The sequence below is a fragment of the Meles meles genome, chromosome 16 (genome assembly GCF_922984935.1).
Source record: "Meles meles chromosome 16, mMelMel3.1 paternal haplotype, whole genome shotgun sequence".
Classification (NCBI taxonomy): Eukaryota; Metazoa; Chordata; class Mammalia; order Carnivora; family Mustelidae; genus Meles; species Meles meles.
The window spans coordinates 56,365,309-56,385,671 of record NC_060081.1 but is presented as its reverse complement, the minus strand read 5'-3'; the positions used below and the strand labels follow the sequence as shown (position 1 = coordinate 56,385,671).

Below are 20,363 nucleotides of genomic sequence, written 5' to 3'. Positions count from 1 at the left end.
CAGGGACTGCTTGAGGTAAAGTGCACATCTGTGGTAAGCCACCTCAATGGTCTCATCTGTACAATGGGGCTCATACTAGTGCGTGGAGTCTAACACTGAAATGAGGTGAAATCTTAGAGCGAGGTGCTTGGAAACAATTTAATACACGGATACTTCCCATTCTCTACTCATACTTGTCTTTTGGCCACCTTCGAACTGTCTAGAAGCCAGTTATTTTCAGCCTTTGAACCTGAAGCTTGGGCACGAGAGAGTCCTGGGTTGGGAGCTGGAGGCCCAAGTCCTGGGCTGGTGGTCACCGCCTTCCACCTGTTTTCTCTACCCAGTGACCCCACACCAGGCAGGTGGATAAGGGCTGGGCACCCCCTTGCCTGGTCCACTGGGGATTCTTGCAGGCTCCTTGCTGTCTTCAGCAAACTTGCACTGGGCCCCATTCCTTCCCATTCCAACCTCTCAGGGGCCCTGGTCCTTGTGCTGTGACTGGCCTCAGTGTGCGGAGGGGGTGGCTTCTAGCATCAGCATCCTTCTGGCCTTGCATAGTCATTTTGGGAAGAATGCTGGGAATGAGCAGAATAGGAATGATGGGGCCGTGATCTCCAGGGCGACCTAGAGTCCATGTGCTCTCCAGCTGAAGCCATAAAGACCTGGCTCCTGCCAGCCTGGGAATAAAATCTAAATTCTTCCCTGGGATCCATGGGGCCCTGCCCATTTCTCTAGCTTTGCAGATACTGGTCCTCTAGCTGAATCAGGTCAGCTTCTTGGTACCCTCCCTTGTTGTCTCGCCAGGGTAGGTGGGCGATACACGGAGCACCTAACAGCCTCACTGCACCCAAGTATTGGGAAGAATGTGGTGAAGAAAACTAAATGGGGGGTGGGGGGGCGCGGGGGTGATAATGAAGGAGGGCTCGTGGGCCCCCTCTGCTGGCAGGAGGCATCCCTGGCGTGCAGAGCTAGCTGGGCACTAGGCCTGCATCCACGAAGATGGAAGGGCCTGGAGGTCAGGGTCTCTCCCTGAGGTTGTGAGTTCCTAGTTCCCAGGAAGGGGCTTCCAGGGAAGTTTCTGAGTGGCAGGGTGAGAGCTAGTAAAGGCAAGATGCTGGGTGCAGAGAACCCCTCCAGGGGCACAGTGGCCTACCTGAGCAATGGGATGACATTTTTTTTAAGTGGGCTCCACACTGGGCACGGAGCTCAAGCCCCAACCATGGATGGGGCTTGAACTCACAACCCTGAGATCAAGAGTTGGACACTTAACCGACTGAGCTACCCAGGGGATCCTGGGATGAATTTTTAATGTAAGGCAAAGTCAGTCCACAATACAAAAATCTAAAAATCAGACCCACTTTTCCCGCCTGGCATCTGGGAGGGTGGGGGAGTTGGGGCTTCTTTTGCCTGCAGGGGATGAGAAGGGGCAGAGGAAGGCCAGAGAAGGGGGATGAGGGAACCAGGCCGTGGGAGTCCCCGCAGGAGGGATCCTGTCGCCCCCACCCCTCTGCTGGAACTGCCCGGCCTCCGGTGCCCTCTGCCCACGCAGGCCTGTACTGGCCTGCCTCCGCCTGCCTGGCCTGGCCCTCAGAGGGTCAGGCCCCAGCTGTATCATTTCTCCTTCTTCTCCAGCCCCTTCGATGCCGAGGCCTCTGTTGCCTCTTTGGATCCCTCTGTCACTGCTGCTGCATCCTTAGGATTTGACTCCTCATAACTGACCAAAAAAACAAAACAATAAGAACAACACCTTTAGAGGAGGGGGAGAACAGAACTTCCAGGCCCCACCTCCCCACCATCCCAGGAAAATCCCTGGGCACACAAGGAACACCAGCCTGGCATTCACGGCCCAGCATCTTCCAGGCTTGGCCCCGGCCCCACCGTATGCCCTTCTCAGACAGGTTGCTCTCCTTTTTCTGTGCCTGGTGGTGTCAAGAGGTAGTGGAGGGCAGCGGCAGATGGAGGAGAGGTTGGGCTTGGGTGGATTAACTTTAAGCTTCTTGGACCTTCCACTGGAGAGAGTGGGGAAAAAAATGGGGCAGCCAGGATGAGGCTACGGGAGGGGGGCTGCTTCCCAGGGTGCGTGGCAGGTGTCAAACAACTCAGCCCCAGGACGCAGGCAGGCAGGGGGCTGCTCTTCAGGGAAGTGGCAAGGTGCCACTCTCGAAGGCTGCCACCCTGGCTCAGGTCTTGCTATGGGCCCCATTTATTGAGCGACTGAGTTCATGCCAAGGACAGTACCTGTATCTCTTCCCCAGGTCAACCCCAGGAGGCAGGAATGTGCCCACTTAGATGAACAGAGAGAGGTTCTGGAAGAGCAAAGTGATCTGCCCAGGGTTTCTTATAGAGGCCAGCAATAAGAGTATCTACTCCTGGGTGATGAGGGCCGTTGCTCTCTGCTCTCTCACATGAAGCCCACACCACTGGCAAGGACAACGAGGTTCTAGAGCCCAGCTCCCGGCCCTGAGGCTTCGTGTGGTGACTGCCTGGTAACAGTGGAGGACTTGCTGCCTGCCCCTGGCCATGCTCCCGGCCCCATCCACTGGAGCTGGGGTGTCTGCCCTACCTTGGGCCCCGGGGCAGTGGGGGGAAGCAGGCAGGTGGGCACCTGCCAGGCATTACATGGCGCTGGGATTCTGCGGGCGCCGGCGGCGAGGGCCAGCTAGCTTCTGCTGCATGGAGTCGGCCAGGCTGGCGGGGGAGCCCGAGACTGTGGGGAAGTGGGTGAGCCTCGGGGTGTGAGGCAGGATTTCCGCCGAGGACTCGTAGCTGTGTGAGAGACAGAGAGACAGAAAAAAAGAGATGGAGAGGAAAAGACTAGGGGGAAGGGAAGGGGATAGAGACTTCTCCTGGAAGAAGCAGGGAGCAGAGATATCTTATTTTTATCTTCCTCTGCATTTTCAGACTCAGTGGGAAAGCAGCTGGACTTACTCGGTGTATAAAAAAAGATGCACCCCATACAAAGGGACACTATGCAGCTGTGCAAAAGAGCAAGGATGTTCGAGATGTGCAGGTGCTGCTGCAGAAACACCTCTGAGACCTGCTGTTTGTGTGAAAAATCCAGATGCAGAATGCTCCGAGGGTGCTTCCGTCCGTGCAGGAACGCGCACGCGTGCTGTGGTGTCTGTGAGACAGCGCTCTGGGGTGGCTGCGGCGTGAGGGGGTTTTCCCTCTCCTGGTCATGAAATTTTGAGCCATGTGAGTGTGTGAGCTAAGTGAATAAAAAAAAAAAAGAGAGTACCTCTCAAGGATAAAGTAAAACAAAAGATAAGGTGGAGAATTAGGGAGAGAGCTGGAGAAAGAGAGACAACCCGCTCTTTCATCTCAACCCGAGAACCTCCTGGGGGCAGGGGCAGAGGGGCAGAGAGTGCCCATGTGGCAGAACAGTTACGGAAAGCAAGCACTGAGCAGGTGCCCTTGCTCTGGGGGTTTAGAGCTTGCCCCTATGTGGACTCAACAGGACTGGGACTGATGGGGGGATGGTGACCCCAAGGCAGGGGTGTGGCTGAGAATGGACGAGCCAGAGGATGAGGATAGGTGCTGAGCTCAGGGATCAGACCCCATCCGTCCCCAGCTCTGCCCCCAAGGTCACCCCCCAGCCTAGCCTCAGAATCCACAGGGCTTTGCCAGCAAGGAGATATGGGCAGGCAGCTTGGGAGCCTGGGGCTTCTAGGCAAGACAGGGAGGGCAGAGGCAGGTACGGGGGAGGGGTGAGTCACAGGTTCCCCTGCAGGCAGCCAGGTGCACAGATGGCCCTGGCAGGCACTCGAGGGACAACCTGGAGGCCAGGCAGGTGGAGCTGGGCGGAAGGCCCCCGAGTGGGCAGCTTCAACTGCAGTTGGCAGCTATTTCTGGGTCCCTGGCAGGCGGGGTCAGTGGTGCTGGGGAGCAGACACCTGTTGGAGTCACGCAGGCCGTGGGCTACGGGTGGGGCTGGGCACAGGGTGTGGCAGAAGTGCATATGGCCACGGGGAAGGGGTATGAGTGCAAGTGAGACATTCGCTGAGACAGAGCTATGGGTGAGAGCCACTGAGGCGGCTCAACAGGGACTGACACCTGATTTCCAATCTGGGGCACCTCCTACCACACTAGGATCCTCCCTATTACTCACATGGGAAAGCTGAGGCTGGGAAAGGGAAAGACTTGCCTGAAGTCACATGGTGTAACAGGCAGGCTGGGAACCTGGGGCTTCTGACACTGGGGCACCCTGGGGCGGGAGGGAACTACACCAGCCAGTCCCTTCCGAAGACCCAGCAGGCATCTGGATGTGGGGGCTGCTCTCCCCTGGCTCCCAGCCCCACAGAAAGGTTCCCGCTGGTGCCACAGGCCAGGCACCCACATGCTGGCAGAAAGGACAAGGGGTGGGGCCGGTGGCAGGAACAACGTTCCCCTGGAGACGTGTACAAGCAGCCCCCGCAGGCTCCATGGACTGCTTGCGGGTGCACCTGTGCCGTGCAGGTGTCTGCCCCCCGCCCTGCCTTACCTGAACATCTCCGTCACTTCCCCCTTTGCCAGTGCCACCAGAACAGGAAAGCCAATGCAGGCAGGGACCAGGTACAAGAGGGCAGGCTGTGAGAGAACAGAGCTGGTGACCAACTGCTGGGCAGCGCAGCTGTTCAGGGCCATGACCATCATTCCAACCTTCTCCGGGGAATGACTGCTCAGGTTCCCAGAGCTAGTCAGTGGGTGCCTGGGCCTACACCTGGGGCTCCTGACCCTCTGAACAGAGCTGCTCGTCCCTGGGAGGGAATGCAAGGATGCAGGGCTTTAAGGGTATCTTAGTGTCTGGCTGGCAGGATCTTAATGTCCTGGGACATCAGGTTCAGTCAAGCAACCTCCTGGGTCCACCCTACTCCCAGGGATTCTGCTTCCCTCAGCTGGGGTGGAAGTTTGCTCCAGGAGATGCTGTCAGATGCCGTTACAGTAAGACAACCTAGGCAGTCCAGCTCTAGAGCCTGGGCGGAGAGTCCTGGTGAAGCTGGGTTTAGAGGACAGGACGGAGAGCCTGCGGCGTATGCTAGCCTAAGCTCAGCCTCCTGAGGAACATTTCAGTCCATCTCTACATGCCCTATGACCACCCTCCTTGTTCACACGAGGAAGGCTGATGCTTTGGGAGGACAGGGGACAGTATAGGCCTCAGATATCTAAATGGTCAACCGGGGACTGGACTTCAGGCATATTGGATTCTAAAGCTATTCCTTTCCCTGTCGCCCCTGAAAGTTGAACATTACTGTTCAACCCTCTGTGACCTCTAGTGCTCCCAGTGGCCTAAAGTCCCCCGTGAGATGTGATCCTGCTTCCTTCTCCAATATTACCTGACTTGCTCTACTCTGGCGAAAATGACCTTCTTCTTCTTCTTTTTTTTTTAAAAGATTACTTATTTATTTGACACAGAGAGATAGAGAGTACAAATAGGCAGAGCGGCAGGCAGAGGGAGAAGGAGAAGCAGGCTCTCCACCAATCAGGAAGCCTGATATGGGGCTCGATCCCAGTATGCTGGGATCATGGCCTGAGCTGAAGGCAGACACTTAACCGACTGAGCCACCCAGGCACCCCATAATAACCTTGTTTTGGTCTTCCTTGTCACCTCTAGCCACAGGACCTCTGCACATGCAGTTTCTGCTGCTTGTGATGCTCTTCCCACCTCTGCCTAGACTCCTCCTCCTTCGGGCTTCTGCTCCCCTGCTACTTTTTTGGGGAAGCCTTCCCTGGCAGGGAGCCAGGCCCTCTTGTTGCCTACCCTCCAGGTCCCCTGCCATTCCCTGCAGCATTCTCTGGCAGTCCGGAGCGGGACATCGCTCTGCCATTACAGACTTCAGTCTCTCTGCTGCTAGGCTGTCACCTTCATGAGGGCAGGGTCCACGACTGTCTTGGTCACTGCTCTATTCCTGGCGTTCAGAAGAGGTCCTGGTAAGTACTAAGCAAATGGCTTCCTCATAGGTGCTCACGAAGTTAAGAGGGTGTTTTGGAGATAACTGGGGTAAGGGTGAGGAGACCCCACTCCTAAAGCAAGTGAGGTCAGAGAACAGGGCTCTAGAGCCCGCCAAGCCTGACCTTCAGACCATTTCTTGGCACCTGCCATGTGTGGCTTGTGAGCCACACTACTTCATACGTACTACCCTTGGAGCTAAAAACATAATCTGAGACCTAGATAGGGATAAGGACTTGTCCAAGGTCACATGAAGTATGTAAAAGTGGCAGAGTTTCTCCCACTGTATCGGGTATCTGCTATGAGTTAGGCTTTGCGTAGGTCAGGTTTTAGGCCTTTTGGATGGCAACAGAAATGACAATGACAAAAGTCTACACCAAAATATGTAAGAGGCAGCCAAAGGAGTACTCAGAGGGAGATTTATAACATAACTCTAGGTGCATTTATTAGAAAACAAGACTTGAAATAATTTTAGCTGTCAAGTTAAGAAGCCAGAAAAAGAGGGGCACGTGGGTGGCTCAGTCAGTTAAGCTTCAACCTTTGGCTCAGGTTCAGCATCCAAGGGTCACCAGAAAAAAACACCAAAAAGTAGAAAGAAAATAATGATGGTAAAGCCCAAATAGGGAGCCTGAGTGGCTCAGTTGGTTAAGCGACTGCCTTCGGCTCAGGTCATGATCCCAGGATCCTAGGATCAAGCCCCACACCAGGCTCCTTGCTCAGCAGGGAGTCTGCTTCTCCCTCTGTCACTCCCCCTGCTTGTGTTCCCTCTTTCACTGTCTCTGTCAAATAAATAAAAAAAATCTTAAAAAGAAAAAAAAAAAAACCCAAATAGATGGAACAGAAAATAAAGCAAATATAAACTTATTAGAATTTAATTTCTCAAAATGCCTCCTCACACCCACTTTGCAGACAATGAGACTGAGGATCAGAAGAGGGAAAGGACTGTCCTCCTCACACGGTTGGCTAGGATGTGGCTTTAAGTACCTCTGTCTCTTAAAGAGGGCTCTGTCTCTCATCTTCTCTCTGGGCTACAGCGTCCCCACACAGAGGACCTCTCCAGCCAGTGCGGGAGTGCCCAATGGGGTCCACAGAGTCCAAGCCAGGCAGAAGGCAAAGCTGCCACCTGGTGGCCACGGGGGGAATGGCGCTCAGATTGGAACAGATGGGGCTGGGAGCAGTAGACTTCCCAGAGGCCTCTAAGCTAGTCTCCCAAGCCAGGTCCAAATAACTCGGTGACCTCCTTGTTGAGTGTCACTCTTGGCTGACACAGCTCCCTAGGCTATTTGGAATAGAAATGAATGAGAGGTGGTTTCTCACTGATTCTTGGTTTCTCCACCTATAGGCTGGGGGGGACCCTGGACCTTGGACCTTCTGTAGAATGAGAGAATACTACTATCTACTTTGTTTTAAGTATCACGGATACGATAGAGAGTAAGTGAGTTAATGAGCAAAAGAGTTTAGCATAGTGCCTGCCACACAGTAACTGCTCAACGAACAGCTACTGTGATGAATTCTCAGTTTCTCAGTGGCTGGTGGCCCTGGGAAGGGGGAGACCAGAGGGAGTGGAGGATGGAGGGGACAGTGCCAACAACAGCGAATACCACCTGGGCCAGGCAAAATTCTGAGCACTCTCCTTATACTAACTCATTACATCCTCAAAAAGCCCCAAGCTGGCTACTATTACTATCCCAATTTTTTAAAAAATTAATCACCGAGGGAAATCAAGCATAACTTCAGCAAGCTGCCCAGAGCCCTGCAGTGAACAGATGGAGGAGTGTGGACTTCCTCCCACCTGTGTCCCTTCAGCCCTCATTCCACCCGGCCTTTCCCACTGCCAGGGGCCCAGAGCCTGGGCTTGGATGCCACGTGACACAGGTTTGGATCCTGGCTCTACCACATGCTGGCCGTGTGGCACATAACCTCCAGCCCCCTCATCCGCTCATGAGGACCGCCATGAAGAACTCGGCAGAGCCTGGCACATGGGACATGCTCTAATTTCCAGTAGACAGTAATCCTGTCTGCTGGCTGTCCCCTCTCGGTCTTACCCTCTTCGGGCCACAATGACCGCTCTCAGCCTTCATCCCACTCTGATTCACTTTGCGGCAGCTCACTACCCACCATGCTGGGAGGAGAGGGCAGAGGCTGGACTGCCTGGAGAATCAGAGGAGCGTGGCCCTGACACCTTATCACTCATCTGGTAAGGTGGGCACTGGGCCAGAACACCCAACATCCACCCCAATACTGTTCCGTCTGCCCCACTACGGAGGTGCAGAAGCCAGAGCCCCTTTCTTAGACTCCCTGTGGTGGGCGCCACAAGACACTGATCTGGCCCATGAGATGAGAGCAGCAATCTGCCAAGAGGGTCCTGGGAAAGGTTCTGCCTTCCTGATGAAGGCAACAAGCATGGCTGGTATCTGTGCTCCTCCCCCTTGCCACTCACATGCCTGTGCTACCTGGACCAGCTACTGGCATCCTGCGACGGCCGCAGGTCAAAGGCCAAGGGTCACAGACGTGTGCCCCCACTGATACTGCTGGGGAGCAATCTACTCCTGGACTGCTTGCGCATGTCACAACAAACAAGCCCTACATACGGAAGTCCCTGCTAGCCACAGTGGGAGCACTCTCCACGCATCCCCCCGCCCCCCCTCCCCGGCACGCAGTACGGCCCCGCTCACCTGGGCATGCTTGAAGATGTGCATGATGAAGATGGTGAGGCCCAGGCCGAAGATGTAGGCTGCAAAGCTGGTGTAGAAGTAGGTGTGGGTGTTCTTCTTTAAGCTTCAGGAAGGTGTGGGGAGAAAGAGGAGGAGGGTTAGTTGCCGGCAAGGGAGGAGCGCCATCTCTTCGGAGGGGGGAGCTGGGGAAGACCCTGGAGGTGTGCGATGGCTGAAAGGCTGGCACTGGGCATGCATCCCGGGACTGTCCCAGCTATAGGTCTTTGGACAAGTCACTTTCCTTCCTTAGGCCTCCATTTATTCATCTGCAAAACGGGAAAACCGTGATCCATCTCCTCAGTGACTGAATATCAAGGGCCATAACCTAAAGCGGTGGCTTTAAGACCTTAGTTAGCATACAAATCACCTAGAGAGCTTACAAAAAACCCCCCAGAACAAAAAAATCCAGGTCCAATTCCCCAGGGAGTCTGACTGACTAGGTCTGGGGCAAAGTCCAGGAATCTGCATTTTGAGAAACCACCCCGGTGAAGCTGCGAGTCACGCTTTGGGCAACACTGCTGCAGAAGCTGCACCGCTGACTTCCTCCTTTCCAGAGCAGTGGCTGCTGACCACATGGATAAAGTGCCCGGGGCTTCCAGGAGGCGAGAGCCGTGTGAGAGCAGCCTCAGGACTGAATCACACTGCCGTTACCAGACTCCCCTTCATGACCTCAGCTCTGTGACCTCTTTGTGTCCCTGGCACCCAGCATAATGCCCTCGGCTTCCCCTCTCCCCCACCCCAGCTGCTGCTGAGCCCGGAGCTGTGGGCACCCTGGGGGTTCTGCTGCCGCGGAGCCTGGGGTGAAGCCGACCACTGTGGGCATGCAGCACAGATTCCCGAACCAGCTTGGAAAGGCTGGCCGATCCTGCCCATCCAGGCTAGGAATGAGGAATTGCTTCTGAGGGTGCTGGCAGCCAAACGTGACTTTGTGTCGCTAGCCAGTGGCCCAGTGACGCTCGTGGGTTCTCTTTGCGTCACCTCTGCACAGCCAGAAGTACAGCTGGCTGGCACAGACGTGCCTCTATTTACTGACTGGCCAAGTCCCTCCCAAAGGATGTCTAAGCCCGTGGACTTAAGCAGAGGCAAGTTTCACAGACAAACCCGATTTCAGAGACACTGGTACAGTTTCTTGTTGCCACTGTCAACACTATTACTGCTTTTGCAATTATGAGGCACAAGGAGATTAAGAATAAAGTTCACAAACCACCTTGAAATTCAGTGCACATACGGCGAACTTTCCACAGGGAAGCCCGCGCCACCTACTGGTAGCACGCCCAGCTGCATTAACAGTGCAACCTTTCCCGCTGGAAGCTGGAAGTTGGCCCCCTTCCCACTCCGTGCTCAGTTTCCACAATGGACTCCAAAAATCTGAGTGAGGGGAGCACGCAGGGAGCAGCCAGAGAAGCTGGGACACAGTGACCTGAGCCTGGGCTGATAATGCATGATGACGACTGGACTGCAGTTGGGTCTCTGTGGCCCTGTGCTCAGCGCTCCCTCCAGGTTTTCCTGGTAATGCCAAGGTCTGAGCTTTTGTTTACCACAAAAGTTAAGAATGAGAAACCTTAGCCCAGAAAGGTCAGATCACTTGCCAAGGTCACGCAGTGAGAAAGCACTATGAGTACCACTAGGACCTTCTGGGTTTAAATCCACTGGGAGTGGATCCTTTTCTTCTTTTTGGCCACAGGGTCTTTGAACACTCAGTACGTCAAAGTGCAGATAAATCAGAATCGCTGATTTAATCCACCGCTATGGCGGCGGAAGGTCTCATTAGAGGTCACCTCTTCTAGGCTCCTGAAAGCCACCAAGGAACCCCTGGGGTACCCTGCCCAGGGAAGACCCCCCACTTAATGGAGCTTGAGGGCTAGAGTTTCCAAGTAGCTTACCTGATGTCAAACCGTAGCAGCAAGGCAATGAAGATCCCTGCGGGCAGAGAGCCAGGGTTAGTAGCAGGGAAGCCAGCACCTCGGGAAGGCCTGGGGATGGAGTCTCCCGCCTGGGATGGGGGGGAGGGGTGGGGTAGTGAACGAACACTCAACCCTCAACCTGGTGTTCCCAGTCATGGAGCAGTCACTGGGACAACCCTGCCCACCGCCAGCAGAAATCCTGTCTCTCTACCATCAGGCTTCCTCAGAACAGTAAGAAGGTCCCAGGAGTTAGCTCTGGTCTGGGACTACACTGACCTCATAGCACCCTACTGTGTCACACTGGGCCCATCTACCCAAATGTTTGGAGGCTTTCTAAGTACCAGGCCCTGTAGACAACAGGAAGCAAAACCACTGCACCCACAGAACTCAACCTACGTTGACGGGAGGTGGACATGCCGATCAAACAGGAACGAAATTCACTCTGAGACCCTAACTGTGAAAGGGTGCTTTCTATGTCATGGGAAGGTATATCTGGGGATATGCCAGGCGAGGGGACGTGGGGGGAAGAGGAAGAAGGGCTTCTTTAAGGAAGTGACACTTGCCAGGGAGAGGGAACAGCACATGCAAAGGTCCTGAGGGAAGAGGGGTTAGGGTGTGGCATGGGTCAAGGAGCCAGGAAGGCTGCGGCCCAGAGCAGGAGATGCAGGGGAGGGACCAGCCAAGTGGGGCTGTAGGGCGCAAGGAGGAACTGGGTCTCTTCCCTGAGTGAGGGAACATATGGAAGAATTCCGAGCAGGGGAACAACCTAAACAGATTCTGGGAACAGGCCTGGCGGCAACTGCTTAGCTGGAGGGCGGAGAAGGGGCAAGCGGATCATCAGGAGGCTCTGCCGGAGGGCGGGGGAGGATGACTCACTCTGCCCACCCACTGCACCCCTCCTGGCACTTCCAACCCCAGCCCAGACACCCCAAAAGCCCAAGACTCTCGAAGACACAGCCAGCCCAGCCGGCCTCTGTATGCTACTCACATACGACGACCATGTGTGTCTGTCTCCCTGCTGGTCTCAGGGCTCAGACAAGGCAAGGGCTGAGCTGATCAGAAGCACTGACTGGCACCATAGGACTTACTTTATTATTTATTTATTTTGAAAGAGTCTATCCTTAAGCAAGCTATATACCCGATGTGGAGCTCGAACCTACAACCGTGAGATCAAGAGTTGCACGCTCCACCGAGCCAGCCAGGCGCCTCAGCAGATGACTGATGTTAAATCAGGAAGTGAGGGAGTCTCCCCAGAGACCTGGGGACTGTGTGTGAGGAGGGAGTGGGTGGCTGGAGAGGGACGACAAATGCCACCTTTCTGGAAACAAAGCCGGGGACTCAGCATCCCCCTGGCGGACGAATTCTACAACTGTTCTCCAACTCAGAGCCTTTACCGCCTGTCAGGCACCTGGTCCTCACAGCAGTGCTCTGCGGCAGCCCATTCTTTGAGGGACGTCACTGGGGCGCTGCGAGGGTGCAGTCGACTTTCAGCTACTGAAATCACTGGAAGACTTAGATACGTAGGTACACGCAGGGGTGTCCTGTGCACACCCCAAGTCCAGAACCATGACCACCCAGAACACTGGGGAAGCTGTGGGGATGTCTGGCACAGCCCATGCCCTGCACAGCGAGCTGGCTGCTTTCCAGGACTCGACTTCTTCTGCCCGATGGAGCTGCGCGCCCCCTGCCCCGGCCTCACAACCCTGCGAGTTATGGAGAGTCTTACGTTCAAGACCATCCCCACGTGCCCAGGAACTCGAGCAAGTCTATTTGAGCCTCGGTTAGCTCATCTGTAAAATGGAAATACCTTTACCTCACTGGGCTTTGAGGAGCAGCAAAGCGACAATGTAGGAGAAGCAGCTGGCCCGGGGGCGGGCGCCCAGCAGGTGCCTGAGAGCCACGGAGGCTGGGGCGATCACCTGCCTACTGCTGCCATTACTGTTACGGGCCATTTCTGACAGGGGAGGCTTTTTCTGCAGATGGGTGACCCGGGCTAGGGCCTTGCTAGTGCATGAAGCTATGAAAGTCCCTTTACTTCCAGGCCTCAGTTTCCTCGCTGGTAAGAGATCACCTCTCCTTCACGGCCACACAACACCAAAGTGTCGCAAGGGAAGTGGCTGTGCCACCATCCCAGAATATTAAAATTGCCACCACTTCTTAGAGTGAAACCTCGGTTGGCTTTTCATTTGCTCCGCACTTCCTTCCTTTAAGCAAGCACCAGGGGTGCTTCTCATCCTTAGACTCTGAGCCTCTGGACTACAGGAACAAGTGTGCCCTTCGGATACCTGTCACCAGGCCCAGATCTGCAGACACACACATCCTGGATCAGCCACGGCAGCGGTCTGCAGAGCAGCAGCTCGGCTTTGCCCCTAGGCTTTGGGCTGGCAGCTGAGGCAGCCCCAGGGTCAGGCCAGGCTGCGGGCCCCCAGGGCTGTGCGCCCGGAGCCCAGGTGCACCGATGAGCACCCACGTGTGGACGGCTCTGCGGTCTGCTCCCGTGGACAAGCCCTTTGCCGAGAGGACAGGAGTGCCTGCTCGTGGTACTCCACGTCTGTGCATGCAGGCACGCTGTCCCTGGGACCGGGGGAGGAGGAGCCTGGGGACGGTGGCAGTCCTGGCACATCGGTCCTCCTCGGAAACACTGGCAAGGGGCAGGCCCGCGCGTGAAGGCTCACGAGATGTGCTTCTCACAGAACGTACTTCAGTCTGTCACAGACACTTCTTTTAGCTGTTCTGGAGTAAGGACTATTCAGTCGGACCAGAAGCTCCGTGAGGACGGTCTTGCTCACTGCTGTCCTCCTGCGCCACCGCCACGCCCCCGCCCCAGCTGCCCAGCTCAGCACCTGGCATGTGACTGTTGCTCAACCCTGGGCTGACACGGGGCTGGGTGTCCGGGATCTCCGTCCCTTCCCCACTCCCATTGGTGACGCTGCATCGCAGTACTCCTCCTTCTCCTCCCCTTCCCCCCATCCTCTCAGGTCCCTCCACCACTGGCACCAGGGCTCCCACCCTGGCCCGCTCACCCGGAATGACGATATCTCCGAGTCCCAGCATGGCAAAGTTGTCCGCTTCGAGGCCCTTCTCCAGCAGGTCCTGGGGAAACACCACTGTGGGGGGAGGCAGGGATGCGAGGAACTGGTGAGAGGCGGATTCAGACTGTCTATCCCCCCACCTCTGTTGCATGAAATGCACACACCTGCATTTAAAGATGGGCAAGCGTGGAGGCAAGAGGACGGGGACAGGCTGAAGGGCAAAGTCTCCACCTGGAACCACAGTGGGTTAGAGGGGGACGAATCTAGGGTCACCTAGATCAAACGCTGTCTGCCTTTATGGAGCTAGAACTCACACAACACACCATTCCAGTGCTCTTTGGTAGCTATGGAAGCCTCTGGTGATGTGGGATCGACCGTAAAGCCACACAGATGAAAGGGACCAAAGAGCCCACACAGTGCTGACATCTACTCGGCTTTCCATCTCACTCTGGCGAGGGTGGGGACAGGTGGTGGCCTTGCTCTGCGGCAAAGGGAAGCCTGGCTCTTCCTGGATGTGCCAAACTCCTACAAACTCCCTACGTAGAGCCCCTCACTCAGAGATCATGCTGGCCCACTTGTTTAGACAGTCAGTCACAGATGGACAGAGACACCTCCTCTGTGCTCAGTTAATGGCAAGAGGTGGTGGAACTGGCTCTCATCCATAGCGCCTTGCTGTTTTTTTCTTTTTAATATTTATTTGAGAAAGAGAGCTAGGGAGCACAAGGGAGAGCAGGGAGGTGGAGGGAGAGGGAAAGGCAGGCTCCCTGAGATCGTGACCTCAGCCGACGGAGCCGTCCAGGCGCCCCTCCATAGCGCCTGTGAGCAGAAGAGCACTTAGGGCTCCAAGGTGAGACTGCATGAGTCTGAATCTTGGCTCTGCTCTGTGACTTTGCACAGGTTACTTAGCTGCTCTGTGCCTCAGTTTTCTTACCTGTGCACGGGTACAAGAGAACTGACTCCACAGAGTTGTGAAAATCGAGATGATTTGCACACATTGTTAACTATCACCCCATGCCTTCTTTACCAACCCAGTTCTGACTTGGGGTGCAGCAGCCTTCCCAGGGGATGGATCCAGTGGCACAAGGCTGGGGCAATCTGGACAACCCTGGCCCCTGAATTCCCGACTTCCCTTCCAGCTAGGGGTGGCCACATGACCCAGCTCAGGCCAAGGATACGTAAGCAGAAGTACGCCGGGGGTTCTAGGTGAGCCTGTGCCTCCCTAATGAACACACAGATGCCCTTCGCCACCTACTTCTTCCCGCCCCGAGTGCTCAGTCACTGTGATTTACAGATCCCCACATTCGATCTTCCCAGTCCTGGTACCATTCAATTCTAAGAGGCGGATGTGAAAACCAGGGCCCAGAGAGGTGAATGAAGATCTTGCCTAAGGCCACGCAACCAGCTAGTGTCATATCTGAGATTCCAATCCAGGCAGCCCAGCTTAAGCACTCTGCTATCCTGCTTGAGCACCATGCCTAGCAGTTGAGGGCAATGGGCCTTCTCCCCATGCCAGAACCCAAGTGTGACGGTGTCATTGCCCTCTTCAGAGCCTTCCAATGGCTCATTCACTGCCCCCTGGGCAGTCCAGGCTTCCTGGAATGATACTCTTGGCTTCCCAAATCCGGTCTCTTTTCTGCTGCTCTCCTAAACTCAGCCACGTTCCCTCCCCAATCCTCTGCTCCCAGGGCCCTCCGTGTATTTCCCTGCCTCTGCCCTTCGCTGAAGCCCTGTTCTCTCTTTCAAAGGCCTGCTCTGCCCCTGCTTCCTTGGTGAACACATGTTCTTTATCCTTCATGAAAGCTTTCCTGGCACCCGGACTGGCTTCATCTATGATGGCACGTGGGGACCAGGGGCCGCCCTGGCTGGCCCAGCACCTGTTCTCCTGCCACAGAACGGCCTTGCTTTTACACCCCTGGTTCTGGGGGGCTGCCAACTCAAATACTCTGCTCCCAGACACTGAGGAGGGCCGTGACCCAGGCCTGTGCATTGTGATCCTCCATCTCCCCAGCAGGAGGGCCTGGCTCATGGGCCCATTGGTTTTATTCAAACCAAAGCTGGCAGAAACTTGTTTCCCTCCAGTCATGAGCTGGGACCATCACACCTGGGGGCAGTGTGCATCCAGCAGTGTCTGTCCAGCTCATGGAGGCCCATCTGCAGCAGCAGCAAGACTTGGAGGACAATAGTTCTTTCTCGATCCTCTGAGGCCAGCTTTACCCTGGCTGCCCAGTGCCCATGGTGCTCGCTTCCCAAGACCAAGGCCTTGCCAACAAGACTCTCTTGCTATCAGCCTTACTCATTCTATCCTCTTCTTTGGGTCTTGTAATCCCAGGAGGGGACCCTTGAGTGGTCTGAGCCTTAAACTCAAACCTGATCACGCTTCCTCCCCTGCCGCCCCCAATACCAGTTTGGGTTTGGGCCTGCGGGGGAAAAACTCCTTCTCTACAGAGGCATGAAGTTCCTTCTCTCTGCCTCTGGGCATGGCTGAATGAGGAGTCAGTACTAGGAGCTGTGGCAGCTAGCTTGGGACCACGAGGCAATGAGCTGCAGGGACAGGTGGCCGCGCTGAAGACGGTGGGGTGGACACCAAAGCCAGTCAGCTCTTGGTGACTGCACTTGGTGAGGGTCGGTAATGCATGGCTGAGACGCTGTGCTGCGGGCCTGCTACAGAGAGGGATGATACTTCTGTGCTGCTCACTGATGCCTAGATGCCCATCACTGGATTTTCTCATCTTTATAAACAACGGTAGCTACATGGAAGAACGAAATCTGAGCCGTGTGAGGGGTGCGGGACAGACCGTGCTGGCTAGGGTGCCCAGTGAGCGGCTTCGGGCCTCAGTGTGGAACCTCTTTTCCCGAGAGCCCCCGCGGACCCCGCTGCAGGCCCTGTTAGACAGCTCCTCTGTCTCCTCCCATTACACACTACACTGGGGCCAAGCAGCAGGACGCCAGGGCCTGGGCAGAGCGTGGCTGCGTGTGAACACAGTCAGATGAATCAAAGAGGGGACGGAAACCAGGCTGGAGACACAGGACAGCGTGGAGGCGGAAGAGACGCATGTGGAAGAGCCAAGGGAGAGGTGTGGACCAAAACGGGGACCACGAGGAGGGAAGGGCCATGAGGTGGAAAGAGAGGGGCTCCCCATGGAGGATGTGGTCACTTACATTTTATTGGTGCCTCAAAGGACTTGGCCACTGTCACCATCACGTTGGTGCCAAATACCTAGGAGAAGACAGGAGTCTATAGGCAGAGGGCCAGACGGGAAAGGAACACTGTCCGAGGAACTCCTTTTCTTTTATTTCTTTTTATCTTCTTTTTTTAAAAGATTTTTATTTATTTATTAATTTATTTATTTTTTTAAAAGATTTTATTTATTTATTTGACAGAGAGAGATCACAAGTAGACAGGCAGGCAGAGAGAGAGAGGGAAGCAGGTTCCCTGCTGAGCAGAGAGCCCGATGCGGGACTCGATCCCAGGACCCTGAGATCATGACCTGAGCCGAAGGCAGCGGCTTAACCCACTGAGCCACCCAGGCGCCCCGATTTTTATTTATTTATTTGACAGACAGAGGTCACAAGTAGGCAGAGAGGCAGGCAGATAGAGAGAGGGGGAAGGAGGCTCCCTGCTGAGCAGAGAGTCCGATGCGGGGCTCGATGCTAGGACCCTGAGATCATGACCTGAGCTGAAGGGAGAGGCTTAACCCACTGAGCAACCCAGGCGTTCCCCCCCCCCCCCCGCTTTTTTTAAAGACTTATTTTAGAGAGAGGGAGAGCACGTGGAGATGGGCGGAGTGAGGGAGAGAGAGAGAGAAACTCCAGGAGACTCCTCTCTCAGCTCAGAGCCTGATGCAGGGCTCGATCTCAAGGCCCTGAGATTATGACCTGAGCCGAAACTAAGAGTCAGATGGTTAATTGACTGAGCCACCCACGTGCCCCTGTCCTAGGGACTCCTGACACAATGCTGCCTGAGACCCACAGGGAGAGGGGCAGGGAGTGATGAGCTACTCCAGAGTAGATGTGAAGCCGAGATTAGGTGGCTACTGATTTTGGTCATAGGGATACCTTGTGGGACTCCTGGTTCTGGGCAATAAACAGGGCAATTTGAAGGAGCTGGGAAAGGGCCTCTGATGGCCCAGGCTAGGTCTCCTATATGTTCAGGGCTCTGCTCCTCCTAGGAGATGAAGGCCTCTAGCACCATGAAGTCCTCCAGCACTATCCACTCAAGGGGGAAAGAGGCTGCCTGAGGCCAGGGAAAGGTGCCGAAGTGAGGCTGCCCCTGATCCCTCAGTGATGCCTGTTGGGAGTGAGCGTGGCACGTGAGGGGCCGGTGTGTGCCAGAATGTGCTGCCCCCAGCAGCCTCTGTCCTCAGACTGGTGCCTGCACTGGGCCCATTCACCAGTATTAACCTCCTCTGCCTCAACTTCTCTGGGTCCCAACTTGCTTGCCAGAAAGAAAGAGGAAAGGAACAGCTCTGCCAGGACCACTGGGAGAAGAAGTGAGGGTGGCTAGAAGGCTTGGGGCACAGGGTGGGCTCTCGGCCACGTGGGGAATCTGCTCTCTTGTTTGTTTCACAGACAAGGGCAAGTGGCCCAGAGAAGACCTGCTCTGGGGTCTTACTTCCCAGGCTGAGGCAGCCGCCTTCCATCAGATGACTGCCGCAAGACAGGGACAGAGGAGGCAAGCAAACCCCCTTAAAAAAAAATTACTTATTTATTTATTTGAGAGAGGGAGAGAGAGCACAGAGGGAGCAGACTCCCCACTGAGCAGGGAGCCTGATGTGGGGCTCAATCCCAGGACTCTGAGATCATGACCCGGGCCGAAGGCAGATGCTTAACCAACTGAGCCACCCAGGCGCCTGGCAAGGGGCCCTTTGTGCCCCAGCCCCACTCACCCAGAAGACATCGTAGATGAAGAGTCCACCCAGCAGGATGCAGCCGGTGCTGACGTTGTTCAGGTGCAAGAGCTCCACCCCATTAAGGGAGAAGGCCAGGCCAAAGAGATTGTTGGCAATCCAGTGCTGGGGAAAGGTGGGAGTGAGATCGGCTGTCTGTCTACCCTGCCCCCGCGTCCTCTCTCATGCTCCCCTCATCCTGCCCCAGGACCTGGCTCCTTACCTTCCTCAGCAGGTACCAGACGCCAACGATGCTGCTCAGGCCCAGGCATACCAGGTCCTTGGCGTCAAACTCATAATTGATGATCTCTGGGCAGAGAGGCCAGGTAAGTCCACTCCCCGGGGCGGGGCTGCCCCTCCCACCTGTCAGCCCCTGGACGGAGGAGGGCATGGCTGTGGGCACTGTCAGAGCCTCCCCAGCACCCCCTCCCCACCCCGATTTCCTAGAGGAGGGAGTGGAGGCCCAGAGAGAACACAGGCCTGGTGCGGGGTCAGTGTGAGGTGGTCCATGGTGTCAGAAGCACGGACTCTGCATTTGTAGCTGGGTGACCTTGGGGGAGGCAGTTCCCTCTCTGAGCTTCAGTCTCCTCCTCTGTAGGGAGGGGACTGCGGCACCTCCCCCACAGGGCTGCTCGGGGGAGCAGGGGAAGTGGTCCTCACGAAACACTCAGCACAGTGCCTGGCACACAGTGGGTGCTCAGTCAATGCCAGCTGCTACCCAGGCCTTCAGCTAGGTCCCGGTCCATTTGGGAATCTTCCTACTTTGCCATCAAAGGAAAGCAAGAAGGTTGCTGGCAGCCCTACATCACCAGCGAAAGAGGAAGAGGAAGAAGGTAACAGCTGGAGGCCTGGAGAGAAAGCAGGAGGGAATCCTGTGTTCTCCTGAGGGGGGCCCTGAGGCAGACTTTCCCTATCACTTCCAAGTTTCCCAGTGAGGAAGCCCAGGAAGGTGGTGGGGCTTGCCCGGGTGAGAGAGCGCAGCCATTTCTTTCAGATTCCAGAGTGGAATGGACTGCTGGTTGGCCCCAATTTTTGTTCTCTCCTCTCAGGTGACGGCATCCTGGGGAATTTTTTTTTGGGTTTTAATTCAAGTTAGTTAACATAGTATAGTATTATTTTCAGGAAGCACCGTGGTGATTTTTAACTGGATGTGAAGCCAATCGGCTCATGGCCACATCTTCTGACGTGCCCTATAGCTAAACGGACCCATGATATGGTGACAGTACACCATTTGGGGCCTAAGAGTCACCCGAATGTGACAGAGCACAAGAAAGATGGAGCCTTGGACCTCAAAGACTCCGTGGTGCAAGCTTAGCTTTTTTTTTTTTTAAAGTTCAACAATCATCTCTTGGGCACAGACGCACTTGAGATGTGAAAAGGAATGACTAAAAGTCACCCCTCTCTGGGAATAAGGCAGAATGTGGCAGGCACCCATAAGAGAGAGAGACATTCCCAAGCTCAGACTTTGATGCAAGAAATACTTTTCATGGGGCGCCTGGGTGGCTCAGCGGGTTAAAGCCTCTGCCTTCAGCTCAGGTCATGATCCCAGGGTCCTGGGATCGAGCCCCGCATCGGGCTCTCTGCTTAGCGGGGAGCCTGCTTCCTCCTCTCTCTCTCTCTGCCTACTTGTAATCTCTGTCAAATAAATAAATCTTTAAAAAAAAAAAAAAAGAAATACTTTTCATTTGGTCAAGCCCTCGCCAATTGTGTTACAGCACCAGTACTCCTACCCAAACCAACCCCCAAAGCCCAGGCTTTTCCCAAGGTCCCAGAGTTTTCATTTTTTTTTTTTTAAACAAAGAAGCCCTGTTCCAGGTCTCAGGTGGGAGAGTCATCACATTACATACAGGTATGATACAAGGAGTTACGCTGGCCAACATCACCGCGTGCTGCCGTGGGCCAGGCCGTGTGCTGAGTGCGTC

General features: G+C 55.3%; 1 protein-coding gene across 8 annotated transcripts in view; it reads right to left on the bottom strand.

The window, feature by feature from the left end:
• Positions 1 to 1,253: 1,253 nt before the first annotated feature.
• Positions 1,254 to 20,363, bottom strand: part of HM13 (histocompatibility minor 13) — a 39,532-nt gene continuing 20,422 nt past the window's right edge. The window contains exons 5-14 of one of the 8 annotated variants that reach the window (XM_045980713.1): positions 18,665 to 18,804; positions 18,442 to 18,567; positions 16,715 to 16,772; positions 13,547 to 13,630; positions 10,503 to 10,539; positions 8,581 to 8,683; positions 4,460 to 4,545; positions 2,599 to 2,745; positions 1,812 to 1,988; positions 1,254 to 1,693 (exon numbers count right to left, since the gene is read on the bottom strand). In XM_045980713.1, the coding sequence (XP_045836669.1) occupies positions 1,591 to 1,693; positions 1,812 to 1,988; positions 2,599 to 2,745; positions 4,460 to 4,545; positions 8,581 to 8,683; positions 10,503 to 10,539; positions 13,547 to 13,630; positions 16,715 to 16,772; positions 18,442 to 18,567; positions 18,665 to 18,804 (1,061 nt within the window). In that variant the 3' untranslated portion in view covers positions 1,254 to 1,590. Of the gene's footprint in view, positions 1,694 to 1,811; positions 1,989 to 2,542; positions 2,746 to 4,459; positions 4,546 to 8,580; positions 8,684 to 10,502; positions 10,540 to 13,546; positions 13,631 to 16,714; positions 16,773 to 18,441; positions 18,568 to 18,664; positions 18,805 to 20,363 lie in introns of all 8 variants that reach the window. The other 7 variants (XM_045980714.1, XM_045980715.1, XM_045980716.1 and 4 more) reach the window with 7 other exon arrangements.